General features: G+C 42.9%; 1 protein-coding gene across 5 annotated transcripts in view; it reads right to left on the bottom strand.

Annotated features, from left to right (window-relative positions):
- Positions 1-302: 302 nt before the first annotated feature.
- Positions 303-23127, bottom strand: part of LOC119178759 (serine/threonine-protein kinase PAK 3-like protein) — a 31577-nt gene continuing 8752 nt past the window's right edge. For 4 of the 5 annotated variants that reach the window (XM_037430001.2, XM_075883502.1, XM_037430002.2 and 1 more), the window contains exons 3-12: positions 22042-22160; positions 20374-20640; positions 18984-19013; positions 17109-17182; positions 15938-16027; positions 15050-15142; positions 14323-14556; positions 12839-13208; positions 11678-12012; positions 303-10608 (exon numbers count right to left, since the gene is read on the bottom strand). In XM_037430001.2, coding sequence (XP_037285898.1) covers positions 10525-10608; positions 11678-12012; positions 12839-13208; positions 14323-14556; positions 15050-15142; positions 15938-16027; positions 17109-17182; positions 18984-19013; positions 20374-20640; positions 22042-22160 — 1696 coding nt within the window. In that variant the 3' untranslated portion in view covers positions 303-10524. The remainder of the gene's footprint in view (positions 10609-11677; positions 12013-12838; positions 13209-14322; positions 14557-15049; positions 15143-15937; positions 16028-17108; positions 17183-18983; positions 19014-20373; positions 20641-22041; positions 22161-23127) is intronic. The other variant, XM_037430003.2, reaches the window with a different exon arrangement.

The following is a 23127-nucleotide window of genomic DNA, read 5'->3' on the forward strand; positions in this document are numbered from 1 at the left end:
GTCATCTGTGTTTCAAAATATGCATAAGTCAGTGGTGTATCCGGGGCGTATACACAACGAGCCCGCGCCCCCTCCCCATTTTTTTTCACCATGACACACAGAGCGCAAAATGACACTCGACCACATATGCCAGCCCGGCCCTGACTTCACATCGGGAAAGTGCTACCTTCCCATCTCGCCAACCCACCCCAGAAAAACATTTCTGCCTGTGCTCCTGGCATAAGCATACACAGCCCGTTCATCTGGAGACAGCCAATGAAGACAGCCATCTGAAGGGAAACAACCAATGGCTACTGACCCAATTGCACTTACTGCAAAAGTCTTTATTCACCCCGCATTATTGCATCCTTGTTCTTCAATACCTTAAAAGTGAAAAGTCAGATGTAAATCAGCACTTACGCATAGGCAAACACACACACACTCTTGTCAGGGAAGGTCAGTCCCAGATGCAGCTGGTATATAGGTCAAATGAATCGTTCCAGCGCCGCACAGGACACAATTCACAGGGTAGTGGCAATGACGGCACAGCAGCCGGTGACCCTTTGCAGTGCACCACTGGTGCTCTGGAGTGGCGCTTGACAACAGAAGAGCAACGGCACATAGTGATAGAAGAGTGCAACCAGTCGTATGACCTGGTGACAGCACATACACTAGGCAATATTTCCAGTGCCAACACTTAGCTGCTCTTACACGCTCATTCCAAGAAACACGTACATTTAAAGTTTTCAAAGACTATCTTCAAGCTCGCTAAGACAGGAAAATTTGTGGATGCAAAGCCACGGTGTACTTTAAAAGCCGTAGGGCCTTACTGAATTGCCACAGTACATGATCGAGGCAAGCATCAGCTACCAGACAGCAGAAATCGCACCATGCTTGGTGTCAGGACCTCGGACAAGCGCCACGCACGATGAACGACCAAATGTTCCGTGCGAGTACACAGATGGTAAAACTGCCACTCGTGTAGGATAAAGTGTATCACACCAGAACTATAGAAAGTTCTTTCTAAACTGAGGCAACACCATAGAGTAGAAATGACATAATAAACAATGGGCACCAGCAATAAAAACCATGATGGGCTAACTTAAGGTGACCGAGTATGTATATTGCACCAACACTGCTATCAACTAGCATGTTATGCAATCTGTAGAAGTGTAAACCAGTAATTCTACCCTCGGCTATTAGTTATTATATACGGTAAATGGCAAGTTGCACGAGAAATTCTCAGAAAGGTGACAGCAGATGGCATGTGCTCCCTGCTCTCAGTGCCGTTGGGTGTTGATTCTTGATATGCCTTTATGGGCACAAAAGAATGTTTCCGGCTAAAATGTTACATTATAAAACAATTCTTAAGCTTCAGAACTGAACAAGTTTCACAAGAAGCCGGGATTCTATCGCTGTTAGCCATTCAGAAGTTTCAAGTTTCACAAAAGGAGCTTCCGCCAGTCAGAAACTGGTGACAACACCTAAGCTGATCTCACTACGTGGTACTGAGACCACCGTCGACGCCTGCTTACACCAAGCATGGTCTTACGTGAAGCAAAAGAGGTAGAGGCAACATTGCTAGAGTGTTCTGTAAAATATCAGTGCTGACAAATACAGATGTCTGAAAGAGCGGCGTTAAACGAACTTAAATGGTCAAGAACATTTACAAAGACTCAGCTGAGACGGTAGAGTTGTCAGGACTGAACAACCCGCGTCTTAACAGTAAATATTTCCCAGAGCAGGCAAATCACTGGCACTATTTGACATCACTGTAGCGCCGATAGAGAAAACGTTTCTGCCTAATTGCCTTGAAAGGTCGCATAGTAAAGTGAAAAAAAAAAAAGCAGACAAATGATCAGACATTGGTAGCTTTGCGAACTTCTTCAATGTTAGTTCAAGCTGAACTCAAATATGTTACCTTTGTTATAAAGAACTTAACAAACTGTATGTTCTCTGTTTCAATATTCCTATCTTCATGATCTGTTTAAACTGTAGCACAAATCCTCGATGTGATGTGCTCAACAGACATCAAAACCACTTCAGGGTTACCTGCATTGAGGGGCATTCATTTTTGCATTAGGTGTGCAGTTCTGCCATAGTGCTGCTATTGTAATGTACTGCAGGTACATGTCAGTACCACTAGCCACGGGCTATGGAGACAGATGTATGTTTAGGGAGTCTTCAAAGAATTTGCTGTTCTGATACATTTTGCAGACTTTAACCAGGCAGTAATCCACTGAAAGTTACCCGCAGTGCTGCCAACTTAGATGCTACATAGAACTATGCAAAGCAATATGACTAAAATGTTGCAGCAACATAGTCATTTCTTCATTCATACCAGGCAAATAGATTTAAGCCATCAACTTGAGTGCAGTACAGCAACAGAATTAAAGGTGGTAAGTCTACAATAAAAAGCCATGAAAACCTGACACTTTGGCACAACTACGGTTCCCTCTTCGGGATCCACTGAAGGAGAAGCAAGACGAGCCTTGAAACATCCAGCTTCAACAAATGCTAGTTGCAAATTAATTAGCTTTTACATACTTAGCTGTCCAAACCAGGCAGACTTTTAATTATGTTTTGAAAACAAAAAGCTGCAGTCATGTGCCCACATCCCAAGTAAAAAATGCAGACAAGGCATATCTCCCTCATAGTAAGGCCTCTGTTGCTTTTCATGAAACGAATATACTTGCAACAATTTTTACGGGAAGGTCGAAAATTCACTGGTTAGATCATGCTAGCGAGTGTCTTCACTACAAGTAGCCAGCAGCCACGGGCGTTACTGGAACCATACAGCCAATCTATCCGTGAAAAAAAAAGAGAAATACTTTGGCCTTCAATCACAGTAATGTAGCTTTCGAAAGGTACACTTGTGCAGACATGCTCCTAGAAGAGAGTGATGTGACGCTAAAGCAGCCCTCATAGGTACCTCTATTCAAAGGTAGCAAGACATTTTTAAATATGCGTGCACATGTCTATCAAATGACCAGGCTAGCCATTTAAGAAGTGGTACTCGTGTGTCCAAGACCTTCAAGAAGTAAAGTAGAAGACTCTCGAAAAAATTCTGAGAGGAAATGATTCCAACACAAACCACTTTAGAGAAAAAAGGGGGACCATCACAGGCACCCTTATATATTTACATCTCGTTCTTGACTCACAGTTAACACAATGTTTGTATATGCAAGAAACAGCAAGAGGTACACACTATGGCAAAACCCCACCACGCAATTAACGTTTCTCAGTGACCTCCAGTAGTTGTGCATCAAACTGAGAGGATTGTTCATACAGAAGCCACAGTAAATCAGCAGAAGCAAAAGCAGCTACTAGCTCAACATAACTGATGTATATGTAAACCCTTTAGTAAAACCAACAAGAGCAGATATTAGTTTAGATAGCTAAAGAATATTCAAATTATGAAATCTGCCCTTCTGAACACAGCACTAGAGCAATAGTCAAAGTAAAAAAAAAAGACAGTCTGCAGTTTTGCGCATTGCTTTGTTAAATGGAGAGTAGAAAAATTCGTTTAATGAAAGCCAGGACTTCCCTATTCTAGCTGCCAATGACTACGGCAACGCCTTGTTTTATCATTAACAATTTGTCACAAGTTTGGGTAAAGCACTATATGCACTGCTAATCAAAATAAGCTCAAGAAATACAAAGAAAGCCATGCATGGCAGGTTGTATTCTTGAATTACACTTCTCAATTTCTTCCAACAGGAGAAATAAAAATAAAGCTTACCCAGGTTCTGTACTGCTCTACAATATGCAGAGTTACAGAATATGCACTCTGTTTCCTTGATTCTTTTCTTTTGTAAACATATTTCTTGCTGCCTTAGACATGCAACACATGGAGCGAAAATTCAGAGGGACTTCGGTATAACTTCTGAGGGTGACAATTACTTGATTTGGATATTCCACAGAACAGCATTAAAAAACACACAAAAAGTGCAGAGTTTGAAGAGGTACAGTCAGTGGCACAGCTGCCCAATTGCCATAAAATCCTGAGCAAGCACATCCTCCCTTTTTTGGTAGATTTAAAATATACAGCAATGGCCAAGCAAGCACCCCCCTCCCCTCCTGCCACTTCAGCTTCATTTGCCCGGCAGGGGCACACAAACAGCAAACTTATGCACATTCAATAAAAGATTTCCTTGAACGCACGGGTGTGCACTCTTTTGTCATAGCGGATTTTCTGCTGCCATCATGAATTTTGATTTATGACTGAGTAAGGACCGCCACCCCTTGAAAATCTGAGGGATTATCTTACAGTGTAGGAGGGGTGGGGGGGGGCTAACTTGCTTGGGACTAAACGGTTAACGTTTCGTACAATATGAAGCAAGACTCTTTAAAACACTATCATTCATCTTTCAAAAAACATCTTCGCAAATTTACAGTAAGATTGTATGAAAGAACTGACATCGTGTTGGAGTCCCCTTATAACAAAGAATTATACACATCCTAACCTCAAAACTAATTGCTGATTCAACAAACGTGCAAATTATATTCAGACCTAAAATATTACAGGCATAATTTAACACTTTTCATGAATTGACAAAAGAGGCCAGTGGCAACACGGAACTATAAATCACAAAACTCAATGTTGTTCCAGCCTACAAAAAACACAATAAAATTATCAAGCAAAAGATAAAAAAGGGCATATATGTGTCTCATTAGAAACCATTGACAAAGAGTAAAAAATAAAAGTAGGACAGTGGGAGCACAATACAAAGTAAAATAGGTATAACATGCTTACAATGAGGACCAAAGTGCAATTCAACGCATAAAAATAATGAAGCCACTATTTTGCAGTGTCCACAAGTGCAGACTACTAAAACTAGATCAGCCGAGAGATGCCGCAGCCACACTCGTTACCACTACATGCCTCTTTTTTGTTCATTTTGTACGCAACATGGCATTATAAATACAAAAAAATAGATTTATGCAGGAAAAACTCAAATCGGTGTAAGCATGCCATTCGCTCGCTAATATTGCACAAGGATGTTAACGTGATAATCATTTTTATCTAGTATTTTGGTTCCGCTGAACTCCAATCGCTCAAACTTTTCGGGCAACCTTGACATGCAGATTTAAGCAGAAAAGACTACGCAGATGTGTCGCATTTATGGTATCATACTGCAACACAAAGTATGACTATAGTCGTGATGGAGCGCTTTGCAAATGAAGCCCGAATAAGTACTTCCACCTACATTTATGATAACTCCCTTTTCGAGGCCCAGTAAGCAATCGCAAACATCTTCAGTAACTTTTGCCTACGGCAGTAATCGTCTACAAGATGTAGTATAAATTATCCTAAGACTCATTAAGAAAGTGGTAAAAACAATGCTGCAACCAAGCAAAAATATAAATAAGCGAACTGTGTGCTATGTCACCGATATCTTCGTCTCTTCTTGATCTTTGGTACCACTTGCATAATCGACTATCACGCTGCCTGGCGGAACTCTGAAAAGTACCCCTTCATGCAACGAGTCCCATCCTATTTTCACGCCCAGCCAGTTTACTTAAGAGGTCGCGTCAGTAGGAAAAGGGTAGTTATATAATAATATACTATAAATTAACTGTAAGATAAATACTAGACAGACAAGCAGTAAGACGAGCAAAAAAAAAGCATAGAGTACTGAACAAACTGCAAAAGGCACAGCTTGACACATGAACACAAGACAGCTAAATAAAATTGTTGCTCAAGAAGACAAAACCCACATTTGGAAGGGTGGAACACTCTACGAAGCGTATTCCCATTGAATGCACGCAAAACCGACAAAAGGCAGCCGCATTCTCACTTTTGAGTGAAGTGGAACGCGCCACCAGGCACCCCCTAGTCCTTCCAATTCCAGAGTCGCATGCCCCGGAAACACATCAACTCACGTGCCACAACTCTCTCACACAGTGGCTAGCTAAAAAATACCACAGTCTACAAAACACCTTCAATCCTTTCGAAGATACCTGAAGTGTAAAAAACCTGCACTGTCAAATAGAAAGGTGCCAAGATCGAAAGTGAAAGCTATGCTAGCCTGAAGCACCTACAAGTGTGCAAGAGAAAGTTTCAGGTTGCCAGCGAAACTTTATATAGATGCCTGAGGATACCGACAGCCGAGCGATTCTAGCTGCACGGAAGATCAAAGCTGCCACTAACAAGAGCAGAAAGCCCCAACAAAATTCCTCGGATGTCCAGAGCACGTCTACCGTAAGTCCACAATGTGGAGGTGTCTCGATGTTCAGGAGACTTGCAAACTTACGCTCACGTGCATCATTACCTGATCAATACCAGAGACAAAAAAAAAAAAAGGTGCGATTGTGAACTTCTACGAGTGCGCTTCCAGAAATAACGCAGCAATGAGGGGAAAATAATCAAGAAAGTTCTAAAGAGAGGACAAACACTAATTAAATTTTGCACAATGAATGAAGATAGCAAAAAAGTGATGCCATTTACCTCACATTTACACTAACATTGGTGGCAAGGCTGCAACCATAATAATTCAAATAGTGCTGACTCTGTGTACACTCGTCTATCGACAGAGGCAGCAGAGTAAACTAGCACGCACATGCCACTTTCATCTGCATTTACACTATATCAACCAAGTAGCAGCTCTCAACCAGGTCTAGTCAAAAGTGTCTGGTGCGACAGTAAGAACAATGCCGTCAACCAAAACGGTTCACACAAGCTGCGACAATTGAGGACTTTAAGAATTGCCTAAATGAAACCTTCCGAAAAAGGGCGTTACTAATTCTTGATTAAGATATGCACAGTTGAGAATTTCAGGTGCTGAACTGGCACCAGCCACGGTCTCAAAGAGACCCAATGTTTTAAGAACCGTTCAGTCTTTTCTTCAAGGGTTGACTGGAACAACTGGCTAATGCCACTTCAACATCCACTTGAGAATGCTTTTTGCACCCCTTTTTAGGCTTTCCATGCATTAGATTTCAACACACCGATAATGTCCTCAGCAAATTACTTTTCCAAGTGATGCCAAAACCTATTGCGATGAGCGTAATGTCATTGATCACAAGATACCATGCATGTTCCTGAGTGAATTACTGTACTGCACTCTGATGTCGAACATGACATAGTTCAAACTGCAAGCATCCTCATGTCATTCCAGTCAGCCTATTGTTCCATGACAGCATTCGCAAAATGTGGTGCATCCTAGACACCTCACCTCACATACCAGCAAGCTTCTACTGCCACTCACTGAAAAGAACCTTTCAAGGACTTGACAGTCGCACGACAGCAACTGCAGCTGATTCACGAAACACATCAATGCCCATTTTGCATGCAAAATGACTTGCACAACGACGCGTCTAGAAGAACAGCAAATAGTCTTGGTGCCACCATTTAGTGACGGAACATCGACAACCCGACTTGACCAAAGGCGGACATGTGGTAGACTCCCGTTATTACGAACATAAAGACACTTCGGAAATCCTCTTAACTAAGCACTCTCAGGTATGCACAATGAAGCACACAAGAACACACCTTGCTGAAGAAACAGTTTGAGAAATAAGCGATAAGAGAACCATTCCAAGGGACCCGCAGGATATTCGCTTTATAACATACGTTCCTATTGGCTCAGCCCATCTGTGCAAGGCATCCCTGAAGGTTATCAGTTTTGTAAGAGAAAACTGTCAGGTCACTAACCAAAGCTAAAATAAAAGCACATTATGGTATCACTACAGATTTTTTGTACATGACAGAGTTCATTGTGAACACGGGATTTGCAGTAATTCCAACACATCTTTTTGTTTTGACTTAGGTGATCAATGATCCCCTCCCCTTTCATACCTGACCAGACAGCACTCCAACTTTTGCCTGCATCACTGTCAGAAAGTTGGCTTAATACAGAAGTGCCAAAACCTTGCTACAGCACAGCGGAGAACTCAATCGCTCTACGTTTGCATTGAAAGGAGTCTACCACGCAGTTTACAATACACACGCATCTTCCGATTGAGAACCTAGCAATGCCACCGCTTCAGTCCCGCAAAGCCATTTCCTCCGACGAGTTTCCAGACTCGAAGACTACATTAATATTAGAAGGCGTGGTCTCCAAGAGAACTGGCAAAGCCAAAGTACAAAGTGTGCTGTGCAGTTGTTAGAGCATTGTTCTTCAACTTCTTACATCCCCTTTATAGTTCTATGCCTCACGTGATGGCTCACTTGCACTCCACTCGCGCAAGCAATTGACAGCCCGAAAGCCAACTGCAAAATGTGCTACGTTATGAATTTTACCCACCGAGCTTCTTGTGTCACTTCCCCGGCACTGCGGTACAAAACAGGGTATGGTCGAGCTTTCATTCTCTTGCTAACCATTAACACGTAGATATTTTGAATGATTGGCACTTGAGCCGCCATAACGCAGATTTCAATGCAACAGTAGCACACAACCACTGCCTTATTTTCTAAAACCAAAAGAAATTAAGCAGTATGTGAGTGGCTCATTTTGCATGCATGCAACTAGATAAAAAGAACAAAGCAGAAGATGCTCCATTGTCAAAAAACAGTTGCTGAAATTTTAAGATGCCCTGACTAATATATTTGTGATAATTCCTCGCAAGATCGAATCGTACCCTTATCAGTGGTAACCGTAAGTTAACTTCTTCCACTTTTATATCGAAATGTCACCTTTTCATGTCATGGACATGCAGCACCGGCCTAGGCAGAAATACGCGACACTGAAGCCTGTTTATGACTGGATTCTTGGGTATTACCAAATACACTGCTATATATTCACACTTTCATTTTAACTAACCCGTCTTTGGTCGTGAATTAGGCTAAGCCAGTGGTTCTCAAATGGAGGTCTGTGGATAATCGGGGGTCCGCGAAGCCATTTCTGTGATCCGCGAGAGCCTCACCCGCATTTTTCTTCAAGCGTGACTGTGCCATGTATTAATGAACTGTCCAAAATGAAGTGATGTAGCACGTTTGTTCGATGTTTTTGGTAGCAATAAAAGGCACCTGTCTCACGCTCCAGTTGTGTTAATTTACTTATGTACAACCACCCCTCTCGTCAGCTGCAAGGGGTCCCCCATCACTTCCATTAGTCCACAAGGGGTCCCTGACACATCCACGGCTGAGAACCACTGTGCTAAGAAACTGCACACGTAAAACCCAGTTTATGTGTTACAACTTTCCTAAGGTTTACTAAACCATGACTGAGGTAAAGTGAGAATGAGCGTCCTGTATGACCCAGTTTCGTATGCCAGGATGAAACAACATTGGTGTTTAGCGAACAAGGTAAATACTGCTGGCCACAAGAAGCTGAATTCCGCCTTGCCATCGTTTTGTCTTAGCATGTAGACTTCGGTGAAATTTGGCCTTGTTTTGTCGTTTACTTTCAAAGGATTCATGAAGCTTTATGAATAGCTGCTATAAAATAATTCAGGCACTCACCATCTTTTTATGCTAATGTACTATTGCTTATTTGTCAAGAACGCTCAAGGACATAACCAGTGAGAGTGTTGTGCAACATAAATAAGAAGAAAGTCCTCGGCACACAGCATCACAGAGGATGGAATTGTCTCTCAAAGAATTCAAATGATTACTTCTGCTTGGCCTAGGATCACTTAAAATAACTAAAAGCATCTAATAAAAGTGCAATAAAGGCATACTCTGCTTAAAAAGCTCTTTTGCTAAAAATTTACTATGTGTACAGTTTAAGATAAAAAATGCATTGCATGTTTGCATGTGATTCCAGGGCGCTTGGTTTGGACAACTTCCGCTTGTTTGTAAATGCAATGTAGCTGTGTCTTTCCTTCCAAAAGAAGCAGCTTTGAAGCTTCTTGTGCAGCCCAAGCACAGCAAGTGCTCTGGGCACAATAGCATCAGCCTTTTGCGCAGGCCAATCAGCCAATGCCTCTGCTGAGATCTCGCTTGCAACATGCTGAGTGGCTGCCAAGGCACCCACAGTTGCAGAGCACGGTCCACAAGGCTGTGTTGCATACATTGAAGGGGGAGGCTACGCTTAGCCTGACAACGACGAGCATTTCCAAGCCAGACATAAGTTCTATCAGTACACACAGGCAGCTCCACACAGAAAAAAAGAAGAAACCTCAAGAAGGCATCTGCAGGGTGTACGTTGATAGTGGCATTTTGTGCTAGTCTTCCTCACAATGGTGGCAGGTCACAGTAGAACACTTTTCCCCCGACACCAGAAAAAAAATTCACCATCACCACATCAGGCTGCATGCAGGCAGCTGCATTTCGGTCCCGACGCACACACACCAGTTTTATCACTGTTGGTGAAGCTTCACTGAAAAAGCGACTCAAGCACCGACCAGATGCATCCACCGGGGTGAAATGATTGGCCGGATCACTGTTCTCAGAGCAATCCAACACACGGCCGGAACCACGAAATTCCATGTGACGAGAGCAGGTCCAATGCCGCGCCCGCCTACTGTGGTCAAAGCAGGAGGTGCGTGGCCTTCTTAAGCAAGGCCAAAATGCTGTCTCGAACTGGCTCAGCTGTGCAGCCGAAGGTACAATCGGAACAGCGGGTGAGCCTGCCTTGTGGCGTCTACGGTGCTTGGCCCTCAGTGGCTCTTGGCTGCCTCCTTGGCGGCAACAATGAGCGGATGCAGGCTGGTGAGTGGCCGTGCTAGCTTCAGAAATGGGTGCTGTGGGCGCGAACAGAAAGAGAGATGACAGTGGAAAATATTAAGCAAGGCTGGTGCTACATAATTAAAAGTAACAGCCTAAACACACCAAACGCACCACATAAAAAGGACACAACACAAATGAGCACTGTCTGAAATTCTAGAATACGCACCAACTAGAGCCAAATGAAGTTTCATTGGTGCTACATAGTTTAACCACACTGCAATAGGCCACCACAACCCTAACACCCTTTGAAACATGTAGTCATTACTGCTGAAGGCCACATTCAATCATTAGTTATGGGGTTTTGAATTAACCAGCCCATGTTACAAGTGATCAGACTGACTGGGAACATAGCAAGGTTGTAACCAATTGGGCTGAGCGGTATTCGGGCTCCGTCCACACTAGTCTAGGTGGACATGGCATATAACTCCAACTACTGACTTTGACTATGGCAGTACTCGTTGATACCAAACACAGCAGTGCAAGAACAAGTGCTTAGTAACCCTGAAAATACAGTACTGCTATCATACAACTTTGTGTGTGGCTTGGTAAGTACTAGCCATGATGCAGCACTCTACATTGGCAGCCGAAGTACTCGTCCAGGATGCCTTTGTCTTTATTAGCAGCACCAGAATCGCACTGTTACAAAGATTATGGCATGCAAGCTCTGTGGAATTAGTAATGGCAACAGCAAACGTGATGACATTTCCTAACATAACCAGAACGAGATGGCTACTATCTGGCAGCTAAAACTTAGAAAAATAAAGACGTGGTGTTGGTAGTTACTGGAAACTTTGTCCTAATTATAAAGCAGTTTATATTAGGCAACCTTTCTTTTCTCAATTTTTTTAGAACAAGTTTATGAAAAATGAACTTAGCATTGCCACATTGTATGTCCAAAAATTTGGTTTGAAGGAGATTAAACAGGAGTTCACTGTATTGGTATCCCAACCATCAACACCTGACTGTCGATTCTGCAGAACAACACAGTCGTGTATCTTTGAGGTGGTCAGTGAGCACAATTCAAGAACAGAGCACAGCGGTTTTGGCAGAAAAAGAACACAGCACAAGCGGCAGCACACGCACCTTGAGCAGCTCAGCAGCTGAGTATCGTCGATCGACATCAACCTCGAGGCAGCGATCAAGCATGTCCTGGAAGACCGCGCTGAGCTTCTCGCGCTCCTTGATCTCGGGCTTGCCATTGGTGGCGATGAGGTACAGGGCACGCAGGGGGTTTTCGTTGAGATAGGGAGGCTCCCCTTCAACCATCTCGATGGCCATGACGCCCAGTGACCAGACGTCCACCTTGGGGCCATACTGTTTGCGCGTTACCACTTCGGGAGCCATCCAGTACGGCGTGCCCACCATCGTCGTGCGTTTACTCTGCTCTGGCGAGATCTGTGCGCAGAACCCAAAGTCCGCTGCGTGTATGGGAGAAGGTGTCTTACAAAGTGTATCAAGAAGGTCCCCAAAAAAAAGCCATTTATAAAAAGCAATGCACAGTTTTATCTTTTGCGCGAAAGCCCTCAGACATTATAAATTCAATTAATGCAGAGCCTCATTACTGCATAATTTACACATAAACATGCACATCTGCTATTTAGCATATTTTACATATAAACATGCGCACCTGCTCCTTAAAGCCAAAGTTAAATTTTTTCGTAGGGCATGCTGCATGCACGTTGTACAAAAAAAATTAATGGAAGTGCAGTGACGCTATTGACCTAGGACATGTTGGAGCAGCTTTCGGAGTGTAGAAAAATTATATTTAGAACATGAATATTACTTTTAGAGCAGGTAGAATCTGCTTTCTGAGAATTAAAAATTTGGTCTTAGAGCGGGTGTCTACAGAAGAAATTTTAGAACAATTAAAACCGTAAAAGTACAAATGCAGCCTTCATTTTAAATAAACAATCAGAAGCAAGTAACAAGCTACAAGTCCATTGTCACGGTTTAAAGTTCATTGCAACCAATGATAAGGCAATTCGCTTTATTAAATTATACTCTAAATGCATAGTTCCCTAAAATGAATTCAAGAGCAACTTTACTGACGTTGTAAGGACTATCATTTCATCCCATCTCATTTACAACGAGGTTCACAAGTGCAAGATAAAATTTGACTACAAGGAACATTGTGAAGAATCACGTGGGCAGATATGAAAATTCAGTACAGTTTGCTGTCGCTAGCATGTTTATTTAACTCCGCACTGCTTGCTGTCGATTCTGATGAAAGAAGTAAAAACGCACTCAGTTTCACGCTGCCGTCCATGCCGAGCAGGATGTTGTCGCTCTTGATGTCGCGGTGGATGACGTGGTTTCGGTGCAGAAAGTCGAGCGCTTGCAGCACCTCGCGGCAGACGGCCGCAATCTGGCCCTCGTCCATGCACGTCTCGGTGACGACATCCGTCAGCGATCCCCCCGCCAGGTACTCCATGACGACCCAGAGTTCACCGTCGCCCACTAGGTAGCTGTCCAGGTAGTTTACAACGTTGGGGTGCTTGTTCTCGCGCATCACCAGGATCTCGTTGATGATGAGCTCCTTCTTTGGCTGCTGCGAAAGGTTCATCTGCTTGATGGCCACTTCCGCACCGGTCGACGTCTCGATTGCCGTGAACACCTGCAGAGCAATGCGGGTACATGACTCTGTAAGACCTCCGTAACAAGTGCAGACTTCTAAATGATGTTTAGGAAGCACGGTCTACAAGAGAGTAGTATGGGCAATACCATATGCAATGACAGTGCATTCTATCAAGATCTGAAATATTAACTACTTGAAAAGAAGCCAAAATGAAAGTGCTCAGAAAATGAGCGGGTTGAGCTTGATGGGGGTATCTGTTACAGATAGCATTGTAGACAGAACGTATCTTGGGATTGGAGAAGAACAAGATCATGCACCCCATTATTGAAAAAAAAAAAACATCTTTTTATTTCACAAATACAACAGCGTTCATTCTTAATATGACCCCCACAAAGTGATGCAAAAAAGAAATGTAAGGTGACCTTGTGATGAAATGAAACAGGTTAAGCCATACCGTATGTAGCCATGTTACCTAAAACTTGTGCAGGGATAGTTATTTGGCTAAGACAAATTCATTGCTTCAAATTTCATTTCATGCACTTCAGTAAACTTTTTTTGTGACAAAGTCATTTCTTTGAAATCCGAAGCTGACCTTGTTAAAAAGTGCTTTTATGCAGACATACAGTGCGATGCATCAGCGGTACGTCTAAAAATGACAGGTAATCAAAGAAAGCATTTTTACAACTGCTGATAATGCATACAACCATCCCCAAAAAATTAACTGAAATTGAGCACTAAATACAGATTATATTGCATTGTGGGTACTAAAGCAAGCAATGAGATTAAGCGAGGTGATGCCACAACAGACATAATTCACTTTCAAGTTACGCATAATGGATTTCTGCTACCAAACTCGGCTCTTAATAATTTGGCTCTGGCGTTTTTCAATCCAAAACCGCAATAACATTATGAAGCACGCAGTGTTGGTGAACTTCGGATTAATTTTGACCAACCAAGATCCTCCAGCGTGCACCTATGTATAAGTGAACGAGTGCTATTGCATTTCACCCCATCAAAGTGAGGCCATACCGTGGCCGGGAATCTGGCCATGCCCCCGTGCTTGGCACGGTGCCACAGTTCTTAAGCTACCATGGCAGACCCCATTAAAACTCTCATGGCAAACTGAACGAGCAGCAATTGGGAAGACACTTGCCGTGCCCGAGGCGCCCTGCCCGATTTTCTCCATCTTGGTGTATTTGCGGTTGGGGTCGCCGACGGACACGATGCTGCGCAGCTTCTCCATGATCTCTTCGTCGGTCATCTTCTTCTTGCGCGGTCGGGTCACCGCACCTGGCGCAGCAGCCGTGCTGTTGTTGTTGGCAATGTCGCGTACGTCGTAGCCAAATGCCGCCCCGTTCTTGTTCTCCTCCTCAATGGGCTTTGTGTACTGCGAGTTAGAAATTCAACAGAAATCCGGTTATACCAACCCATGCAGTGGCAATAACAGAGTATGGACTACCGTAGACAATACAGCATGAAGCCTTTTCAGTGAAAAGGTTCTGTATAACATTTGTGCACAATGACCAGAACTTTACTTTATTCATCTAAACTTATCCTAACTCTCCCACATGAAAGATTGTATGGCCTTTCAATATGTTTGCAAAGGTTTCAATATTAGTCTCGGTGTTGGGTGATAACACTGCTACTCTATGTTGAATAATGTGTATTGTGCAAATACCGATGAGCTGCTGACATGTACGGGCTGCAAACCTTAAAGGCTATCCACCGAATGATTTTATGGTGTGGTCGTATATTTTTTCAATGACATGTCTATAAGAGACAAAAAAAATTTTCAATCGCAGCAGCAAAGGACAAAGCATAAACCAAGGATAATGGTGAGCAAAGTCACAAAATGTGCACAGAGGCTTCAAGTGGCTTACGATGGATTTGGTCTTGTCTGGCCGTGTGGCGATTGGAGGCGGCGGGCCTGGCTCGTCATCTTCTTCCTCGGGAGATGAGGGTTCCTGCTGGGACTGCAAGAGGCCAGAGGTTACAATGTAGCACTAACGGTTGCTATTAAAGCGGGGGGCTCTCGATGTAATACAGAACTCCATGAGAAATCGCAATGCAATCAAGTTGCATAACTAAAAATGTGAAATTTTGTTCTCACTTGTGCAGATTTGTCTGACATTAACTCATTTTGGGCTGTGAACTTATGCTTGGGAAGCCTACACCAACTCTGGCAGCTGGATAAATGGCCTCAATGAACAGCGCTAGCAAGTTATTACTCAGAGGAGGCAGTTTTATTTATGCTTTCCAGTTCACTCTTTCATTATCCAACTACAGAACAGACAATGTGTGTCTGTAGAGTAAATACACAAGGCAGGTTTCTCAAATGTTTCAAGTAAATTGATGCAGGTTTTACGAGTTTCTTCCAACTGAAAACTTAAAGCACTTTTCGGCATCAACTTTTCTATGGTGCAATGACATCACAAAAAAAATGCAGGCTCAACTAGAACAAAATGCAGCCTTGCGAAAGCAGGAGAAATGCAATATGTAATAAGCTTACGGCCGTCCATCTATTCACTCACTCACTCCTTTGTTCATTCATGCATTCATTTGTTTACATAATTTTCATGCCGCACTACAGGATTTTTGTAAGAGAAAACAGCAGACATCAAAATGACACGTAGGGTGACCGAATAATACAAAAAGCTGTGAGAAACTTAGCTGTAATAAACAACTTAGCCTTTGCATGCGTGTTTCAAGTTCTCGCACTACTATACGACGAAATAAAAAACTAAGGTTCACAAGAAAAAAAAGCTGACCTTGTAGACGATTTTCTCAGAGACATTTCTCCTGGGCTCATGGGGTGACAGAAACTTGGGCGCATTCTCTGGCTCAGATATGCTGTCCTCCTGAAATCAAAAAAGGCATATGGGCACAGGAGAAAAAAAAATTAAGGCTGAAACCTTTTTGCGCTCTGCACAACCTCTCTGGACATGCAACCAACACACTAAGACAATATTTGTTAACTTGTGCAAAATGAAGCTGCACGCCCATTGTGCAAATATTAAGAACTCTAGCAACACACCGCCAGCAATGGTACAATCCATGTTATATTATAATGTGGATAACGGAGACTACAGAGACTTGCCTTTGTATTACAGAAATATTCTGGCTACAAGAGTTCAAATGTGAAAAAAAAAAGCAACTGATTTCACAAAAATATTTATCTGCCAATAAAATATCAGCACATCATGCATGCCCAACTACAGAAATCCTTTAGAGCTTTCGAGGTGCTCAATAATGTGTTTCAACAGAGTTCTGATTTTAGAAGTGCTCTCCGTCTGTGCGAAACGATAGGTTACCTCTCAAGACAGACCTCCACTAAGACAACATCAACAGTCTGACACTACAACACATGCAAGGTTGCTTTCAGATTTAACACAAGCATACGTTTCACAAACTGCATGGCTTCATCTAACAGAGGCAACATTTACATAGCAAGCGTAAAAGCTTTTTCAATAAAGATGGACCAAGACGGAAGTTTAAGGAAAATATCATAGACGCACGCTGTCTTCATTAGCACCAGGAAAGAAGACACGATTGCGTTAAATTAAATCAAGCCACTTGTGAGTCCCGCATGTGTGCAATTGCATGTGTTGGCACTGAACCAGCCATCTTATACTAAGGCATGACAAATACAAGTAAGAAAAAGCCAAAATGAAGAATACACCACGGACGAGCAACAACAGAAGTGAATGAAGCTGTAACTTTCATTTTGACTTCTATCTTGTGCCAAGTGAACGGGCCTTGAACCTTGCTGCACAAATATTTATGCCTTTTGGGCCTCACTTCTAGCTTCAATTACCACGACAAGGTTCAAAAATCATCACCGTCATATGTCTCCTTTTGCCGCAATTGCCTCGTGCACACAGTGAATGCCTGCTGCGGAGCACAGCAGGAAACCTGCTACTCCAATGTCAATTAACTCACCGAGGTGGATGAACCGATCACCGTCGTCGCGACAGCATACTTGTCTCCCAAGTAGCTCGGCCGGGGAGAGGGATCTGCACGTTGAAGGCAAGCACTGGTCAGATTAAATTGATCTTAAGAAGTTGGAGCCGCCACCATCGTCAACACATGCTGTCCCAACACCCTCAAGATGCAAGAGTACTTTGCACACATTGTGCTCAGAACAAGTTACCCTATGCCCTACACTTCCATGTGACATGTAAGCTAAAATTCAAGCAAATTTTCATGCTACAGTCGTGCCCACTCAAGTGAACAACCAGTCACTACAAACCCGTCTTGCAAGAGGCCTGTGAATGAACGAAATCAGGGGAATTGTAACGGCAAACACTAAAGGTCTGTAGTTCACGTGCCAGAAAACTGGTGAAAAATAACTCTAGATGAAAAAAAAACAAAAAACTGGCACATAAACTGTCAACATTCTTTGAATTTCAGCATAGTTTACTACACATTCTGGGCATCGCAGTGCCCCGTTACACCAGAAAAGCAGCATTAAATTTTTATAAAGTTTTTCCCGCTTTCATTTCTTCACTGTCTACTGGTTATAAGAAGCCTTAATTCACTGCACAATGTTAATATAATTTTTAAACCTAGTGTCCCCAATCAAGCTTCTGATCACTAATGCATTTATTTGCTTTTCTTGGAGTAAGACATACAAGATTCATGTTAGAAGCGTCTTCAGACATTAACATGCAGACAAAGTTCAAGGCTACAGACATATTAATACTATGTCAAAGTGCACAGGTGGCCTGAGGTTGTAATGGCAAAGGTGAAGGCTTTTAAATGCTAGTATTCGGGCCATCAGGCTGTCTGCGTGAAGCTGCACATTTAGTATGATGCTATGCTATGCACCGATAACCTAACAATTCTCATAGCCATTCTGTCTACACAGCTGAAGGATAGGCTGATTGCCAGTCCATAATATTAGACATTGCATCTATTATTCCGAACAGAATACAATTTTGTTATATTTTACGGACCAAGTAGAGTTTCAAGAAAACTAACTAAGGTGAATAATTGCTTTCTTTTAACTCTTAAAACTCATGTTTGTGCATGGTGCCCAAAGTATGGCCTTTCACAGCCATGCAAAGCACCTGTGCTTGGCCACAAACAGGCCACTTCTGTCGTCAAATACACTTCGAACTCTTGGAGATGCATGCGCTATCCAGAAATACCATTGCAAAGGATACGCTCAAGTATAAATGTTTTACGTAGACCCACAGAATAAAAAAAAGAAACCAAAAACTCAACACCTAAATATTCTCATTACTACAGCAGATATGCTCTTTCACCTTTAATGAAGTGAACAAGCTTTAGAGAAATGTTGAACCATTTGCACCCAGTTGACCATCGTCACCAATGGTTTCCACACGAGTTGCATGCCTAACGGTTTTTCAATCAGGAAAGGTAGCTTAAACGGGCTCGACTGTAGCTGAAAATAACGCTCTTATTATGTTTCAGCCCCATAAGACAACATAACCTGCGTCAGAAAACTTTTTAACCGCATACTTATTTTGATGCACTACCACCTTGTACCATCTTGTAACACCTAATTAGTAAGCACACCAATAGCTTAAGAAAATGGCGCCTGATTTACAAAAATAATAATATAACGCAAAACTGAAAAACCTGTCTTCGTGCAATAATTTAGAAGCAACTCAGATGCTAAATAAAGAAATAATGAAAAAAAAGCGACACCCGAAAAAAAGAAGAGAGCAAACTTCCAGAAGAACAGATGCTCGAGGAAGAAGCAGCAAAATAAATGCCATATTCTACATGCTGTTGCATGCACGAGGGCTGAGACTGTAGGAAACAAGACAATGCTGGAGTGTTACGTACGTGAGATCTGCCACAGCTCTACAAGCTCGGCTGGGGCGTTCCAGAGTTAAGCAGGTAGAAAGTTAGAAATGTAAAGAAATCAAAAGGTGACGGGATGGTAGGGACAGGTCAGAAAAAGAAAGAGATATACAGTGAGAAGACAAGACACAATATTCCAAGAAATAGCAGTTGTAATCACAAAAATGTCGCAGGGTTCTCAATGACCTGATGGCACTTGGAGAAGAGGAACATATCCCTGTTACCACGCAGATGGCAGTACAAAATGGCCCTAATTTTTATCTGCTAGCTTACACATTCCCCTCTGAATGAGTCACTCTGACTGAGAGGAACATGAAAGTTCAGCATGAGAAATTGGGCGCATAGAGAATAAATTCTGAGTGTAGTATATGCAAGTCAAATTTTTCTTTCTGTGCTGGATGTGTGTAATGTCCTGCCTACTAATGCAAGCCATCTATTATTGTCAATAACTTCATTTATATTAGCATTTTTGGGCCGAGTAGGCCCGAGGCATTTTCACAACCCCATAAATAAAGACAAACTAGCATTCATCTTGTCGACATGTGTCCACTTCTGTCTTCATTTTTCACTTCACTCTCACTTAATTCCTCTGATAGCTCAGCATACTAGTTGCCTACGAAGCAGTAATCGGAATGCAAGATAGTAATTAGTACCACCGAGTATACGTTTTGTCGTGAATCAGGTGTTAGGTAACATTGCAGACGTTACAGGGGCACTTTGTTGTTTTAGCGCTGTCATCAGCACATAATCTATGCCAGTTGTTCGCACATAATCTACGCCAGTGGTTCGCGGTCCGCGAAGCCATTTCTATGATCTGCGAAATCCTCACCCGCATTTTTCTTTAGGTGCGATTGTGCCACGTATTGATGAACTGTCCGAAATGAACTGATGTGGCATGTTTATTTGATTTTTTGGTAGCAATAAAAGGCACCTGTTTCACGCTCCAGTCGTGTTAGTTCACCTACGTATCCCCCCCTCTCTCTCCTCTGCTGCAAGGGGTCCCCCACCCCTTCCACCAGTCCCACAAGGGGTCGCCGACACATCCATGGCTGAGAACCACTAATGTACGCATTCATGCAGACGGTTTCTAGATTACACAGCGCATGAATAGGGACCATCAGCTGCTGCAGCATTTCTTCCTTTTTTACATGCAAGGGCTCGCCCACATGCCCACAGCTCTTACAAACAGGCTGTCTGTTGCTAAAGTTTAACTTCTTTGCCCCCCCCACCAATGCAGGTGCCCTCTCAAGTGCATTCCTCTCTTATACAGGCTTAATGTCACGCACCACAAATGCACTCACAAGATATCACTGGAGAGGCCAGCAAAAAGTGTGAAGCATTAAGAATGCCAGAGTGACCTTGCCCAACTCACCGAGTGTCCGGTTCATGGTCATGTACTTGGAGGCCCCCTTGTCCTTGGTGGAGGCATCATACCAGTTGAGCACGTCCAGCACGGCCTGTGGGTTCTTCTTCTGCTCCAGTTTGGTGATGTTGGAGTTCTGCAGCAGCCGCGCCCACGAGTCCGGCATGCCTGTGAACTCGCCTGTCACGGCGTCAAACCCCACGTGCACTGTGTGCTCAAAGTTGGTTGGTGGAGAGATGATCGGCTTCTCCAGTTCCTTGCGCTCTTTCTTGGTGCCTGAAAAATGAGAAAACAAAAAAAGGCGGACACGTAGTTTGACAAAAACTGCCTGTTTCAGTCATTAGTTCCTGGTAATGCTTTGGCTTCGCTCACGTTGCGTTATGTCCCTTCAAACTGAAAGTCGAGCTAGTTATCAACCAGTGTAGAAGGTCGTTGACTGGAGGATCACCACCTTTCATTGATCATTGCACAGTCACAATGTCACATGCATAGCAAAATTTGGTCAATATGCAGACAGAAACAAAAAAATAAATAAGCATGTCTCACTATTGCGGCTTGTTGAAAAATTGTGCATAAGTAATCCCTCCCTCAATTTCTAAGAATATTAATGAAATGGCACGCTTTAAGCAATCATCGTTTTTTTAAACCCGCACAAGTCCCAGGACGACACATGGCTCTGCCGCTCCCAAGCATGCACAGATAAGATTTGGATTCGCCTTCTTTTTCTTCAGTGTGCAACATTCGGTCGACAAAAGGAGCTCGTATGGTCTATTTCCCTTCTCTTAAGTTTATGTCTGCATGCCTCGCTTTATCTAAGCCATTTAGTCCATTGTGTTTGTCTTGTCAGCTTTGCACCGACACCATTCAGCAGTTTCAAGTCTCCCTTCATTTAGGCATGTGAACGAAACTTCACCTTTGCCTATCTCACTCACTTAAGAGATGACTCATCATATACATTTAAAGCACGCTTATATTGAGACTAAAACTAATCTAATTTCACTCCAAGTGCTGATAAGAGAGAAACACTGCAACTATTTTGTTTACCGCTGCCAGACAGCATCCCAAAGGCTAGTGGCCACTGTTACGGTCCTCAAATCTCTTTTTCAAACCAAGGTTACATTAGGCTTTCGTTCACAGTTACGTACTGACATCGGTAAAACAATATACATCACAGACATTCCTCCATCAAGACTGACAAGTTCTAAGCTGCCACAAAGCCTCTAAGATTCTATGCAAAGGGAGACACGTGAGCATGCGATGCCTTCATGGAAAAAGTTCTGAAAACAAAGCACCAAGTTAGAAAAAAACGTACTGTGAATTACCACAGCTGCTGCTTCACAGCTTCTGCAAGACTTAAAATGAGTATGGAATGCTGTACCTCTGAAGCTATGCGGGTTTTAAGGCATTAAACTTACAAAGAAAACCTCCAATAACTAAATTAAATGCAACAACAGCTGAAAATTGGTTAGCAACGGCTAGACTGAATGAAAACCGACACATTACAAGGCCGAGATGCAAGGCATCATAGAATACAAATGTCCAGGTTTTAATTAAACGGGTGTCATGACAATTATACAGACTTGCATGAACCACTTTATCCGTGAACATTGGCCATTCTCGTCTAGGCGTGTGTTGCACGTGCAGTCAGCCTGAGGAGAGGCGAGTCGGGTAACGCACCCTTGGAAGGCTTCAGCTTGCCCTTCTTCTCAAGTTCAGGCTCCTTGGGTAGCGGCCTCATGTCTACTGGCACCGAGGAGGAGTCCCGAACGGGTGTCACGCTAGCGCCTCGCACCGTGCTGCAATGGGAAAAACACACACGTGAACCATTTGCAGCTTGTCAGTGAAAATGAAGTCAAACGTTTCAGTGACGTCAAATGTGCAGCGCGACTGTCAAGCGAGGAAGTGCTCAAGGGATAGAATTGACCTCGGTCTGCTAACCAGTTACAGAGTTACCTCACAACACTGACTTGCTAGAGAAGAATGTGATGGACAACCTTTTAATGGAAGTGAACACAAAAAATTGCAAGCAATGTGTGGAGAATTCTCAAGCTCGAACAAAAAATAGCATGTCTACTTATCAGAAACACACCTGCCCCCTTGAGGGAATGACTTGCCAGTGTGTATGCTCGCAGCCAGACAAGGCCGCCTTGACAAGACAGGCAACGCGAGTCATACATACACAACGCTGATTTAGAAACAAGGCTTTTATAAACAAGATTTAGAAACTAGGACATATACATGCACAGAAATGTCCCAGCACGCAAGCTAGTTCACACTAACTGGAAGCACTGGGTTATTCAGCATATTTAGTTTTCTGAATCATCACCGTTGTTGGAGCAGTAGATCAAAGAACCTAACATGTTTGAGACTATGTGACAAAATGTTCACAGCAGAAGGAAGCTGTATCAACCAAACTATGAAATGTAGAATGCATATACAGTAAACTGTAGACAACTTACACAATAAATCTATGGAGCTATACGAAACGAGGCACTTTTATGCCAGTGGGCGATCTTTAAATGCATCTCATGGGATTTATACACTGCCAAGAAACTGAACTTAGTCATGCTTCAGGAATGGGTAGTTACTACGAACTGAACAACATGTCCACCACGCAATCATAAGGTTGTGGTAATTTTTATGTTGTGATATCCATCAGCCTGTGGTACCCATTAGGCAAGTAGTGAACTTGCTAATGGCCATAAAAGTGCCAAACACAGTTATGTTGAAAGCTTTACAAAGAACTACAAATAACTTTTGTGA

This window comes from Rhipicephalus microplus, unplaced genomic scaffold (assembly GCF_043290135.1).
Source record: "Rhipicephalus microplus isolate Deutch F79 unplaced genomic scaffold, USDA_Rmic scaffold_18, whole genome shotgun sequence".
Lineage (NCBI taxonomy): Eukaryota > Metazoa > Arthropoda > Arachnida > Ixodida > Ixodidae > Rhipicephalus > Rhipicephalus microplus.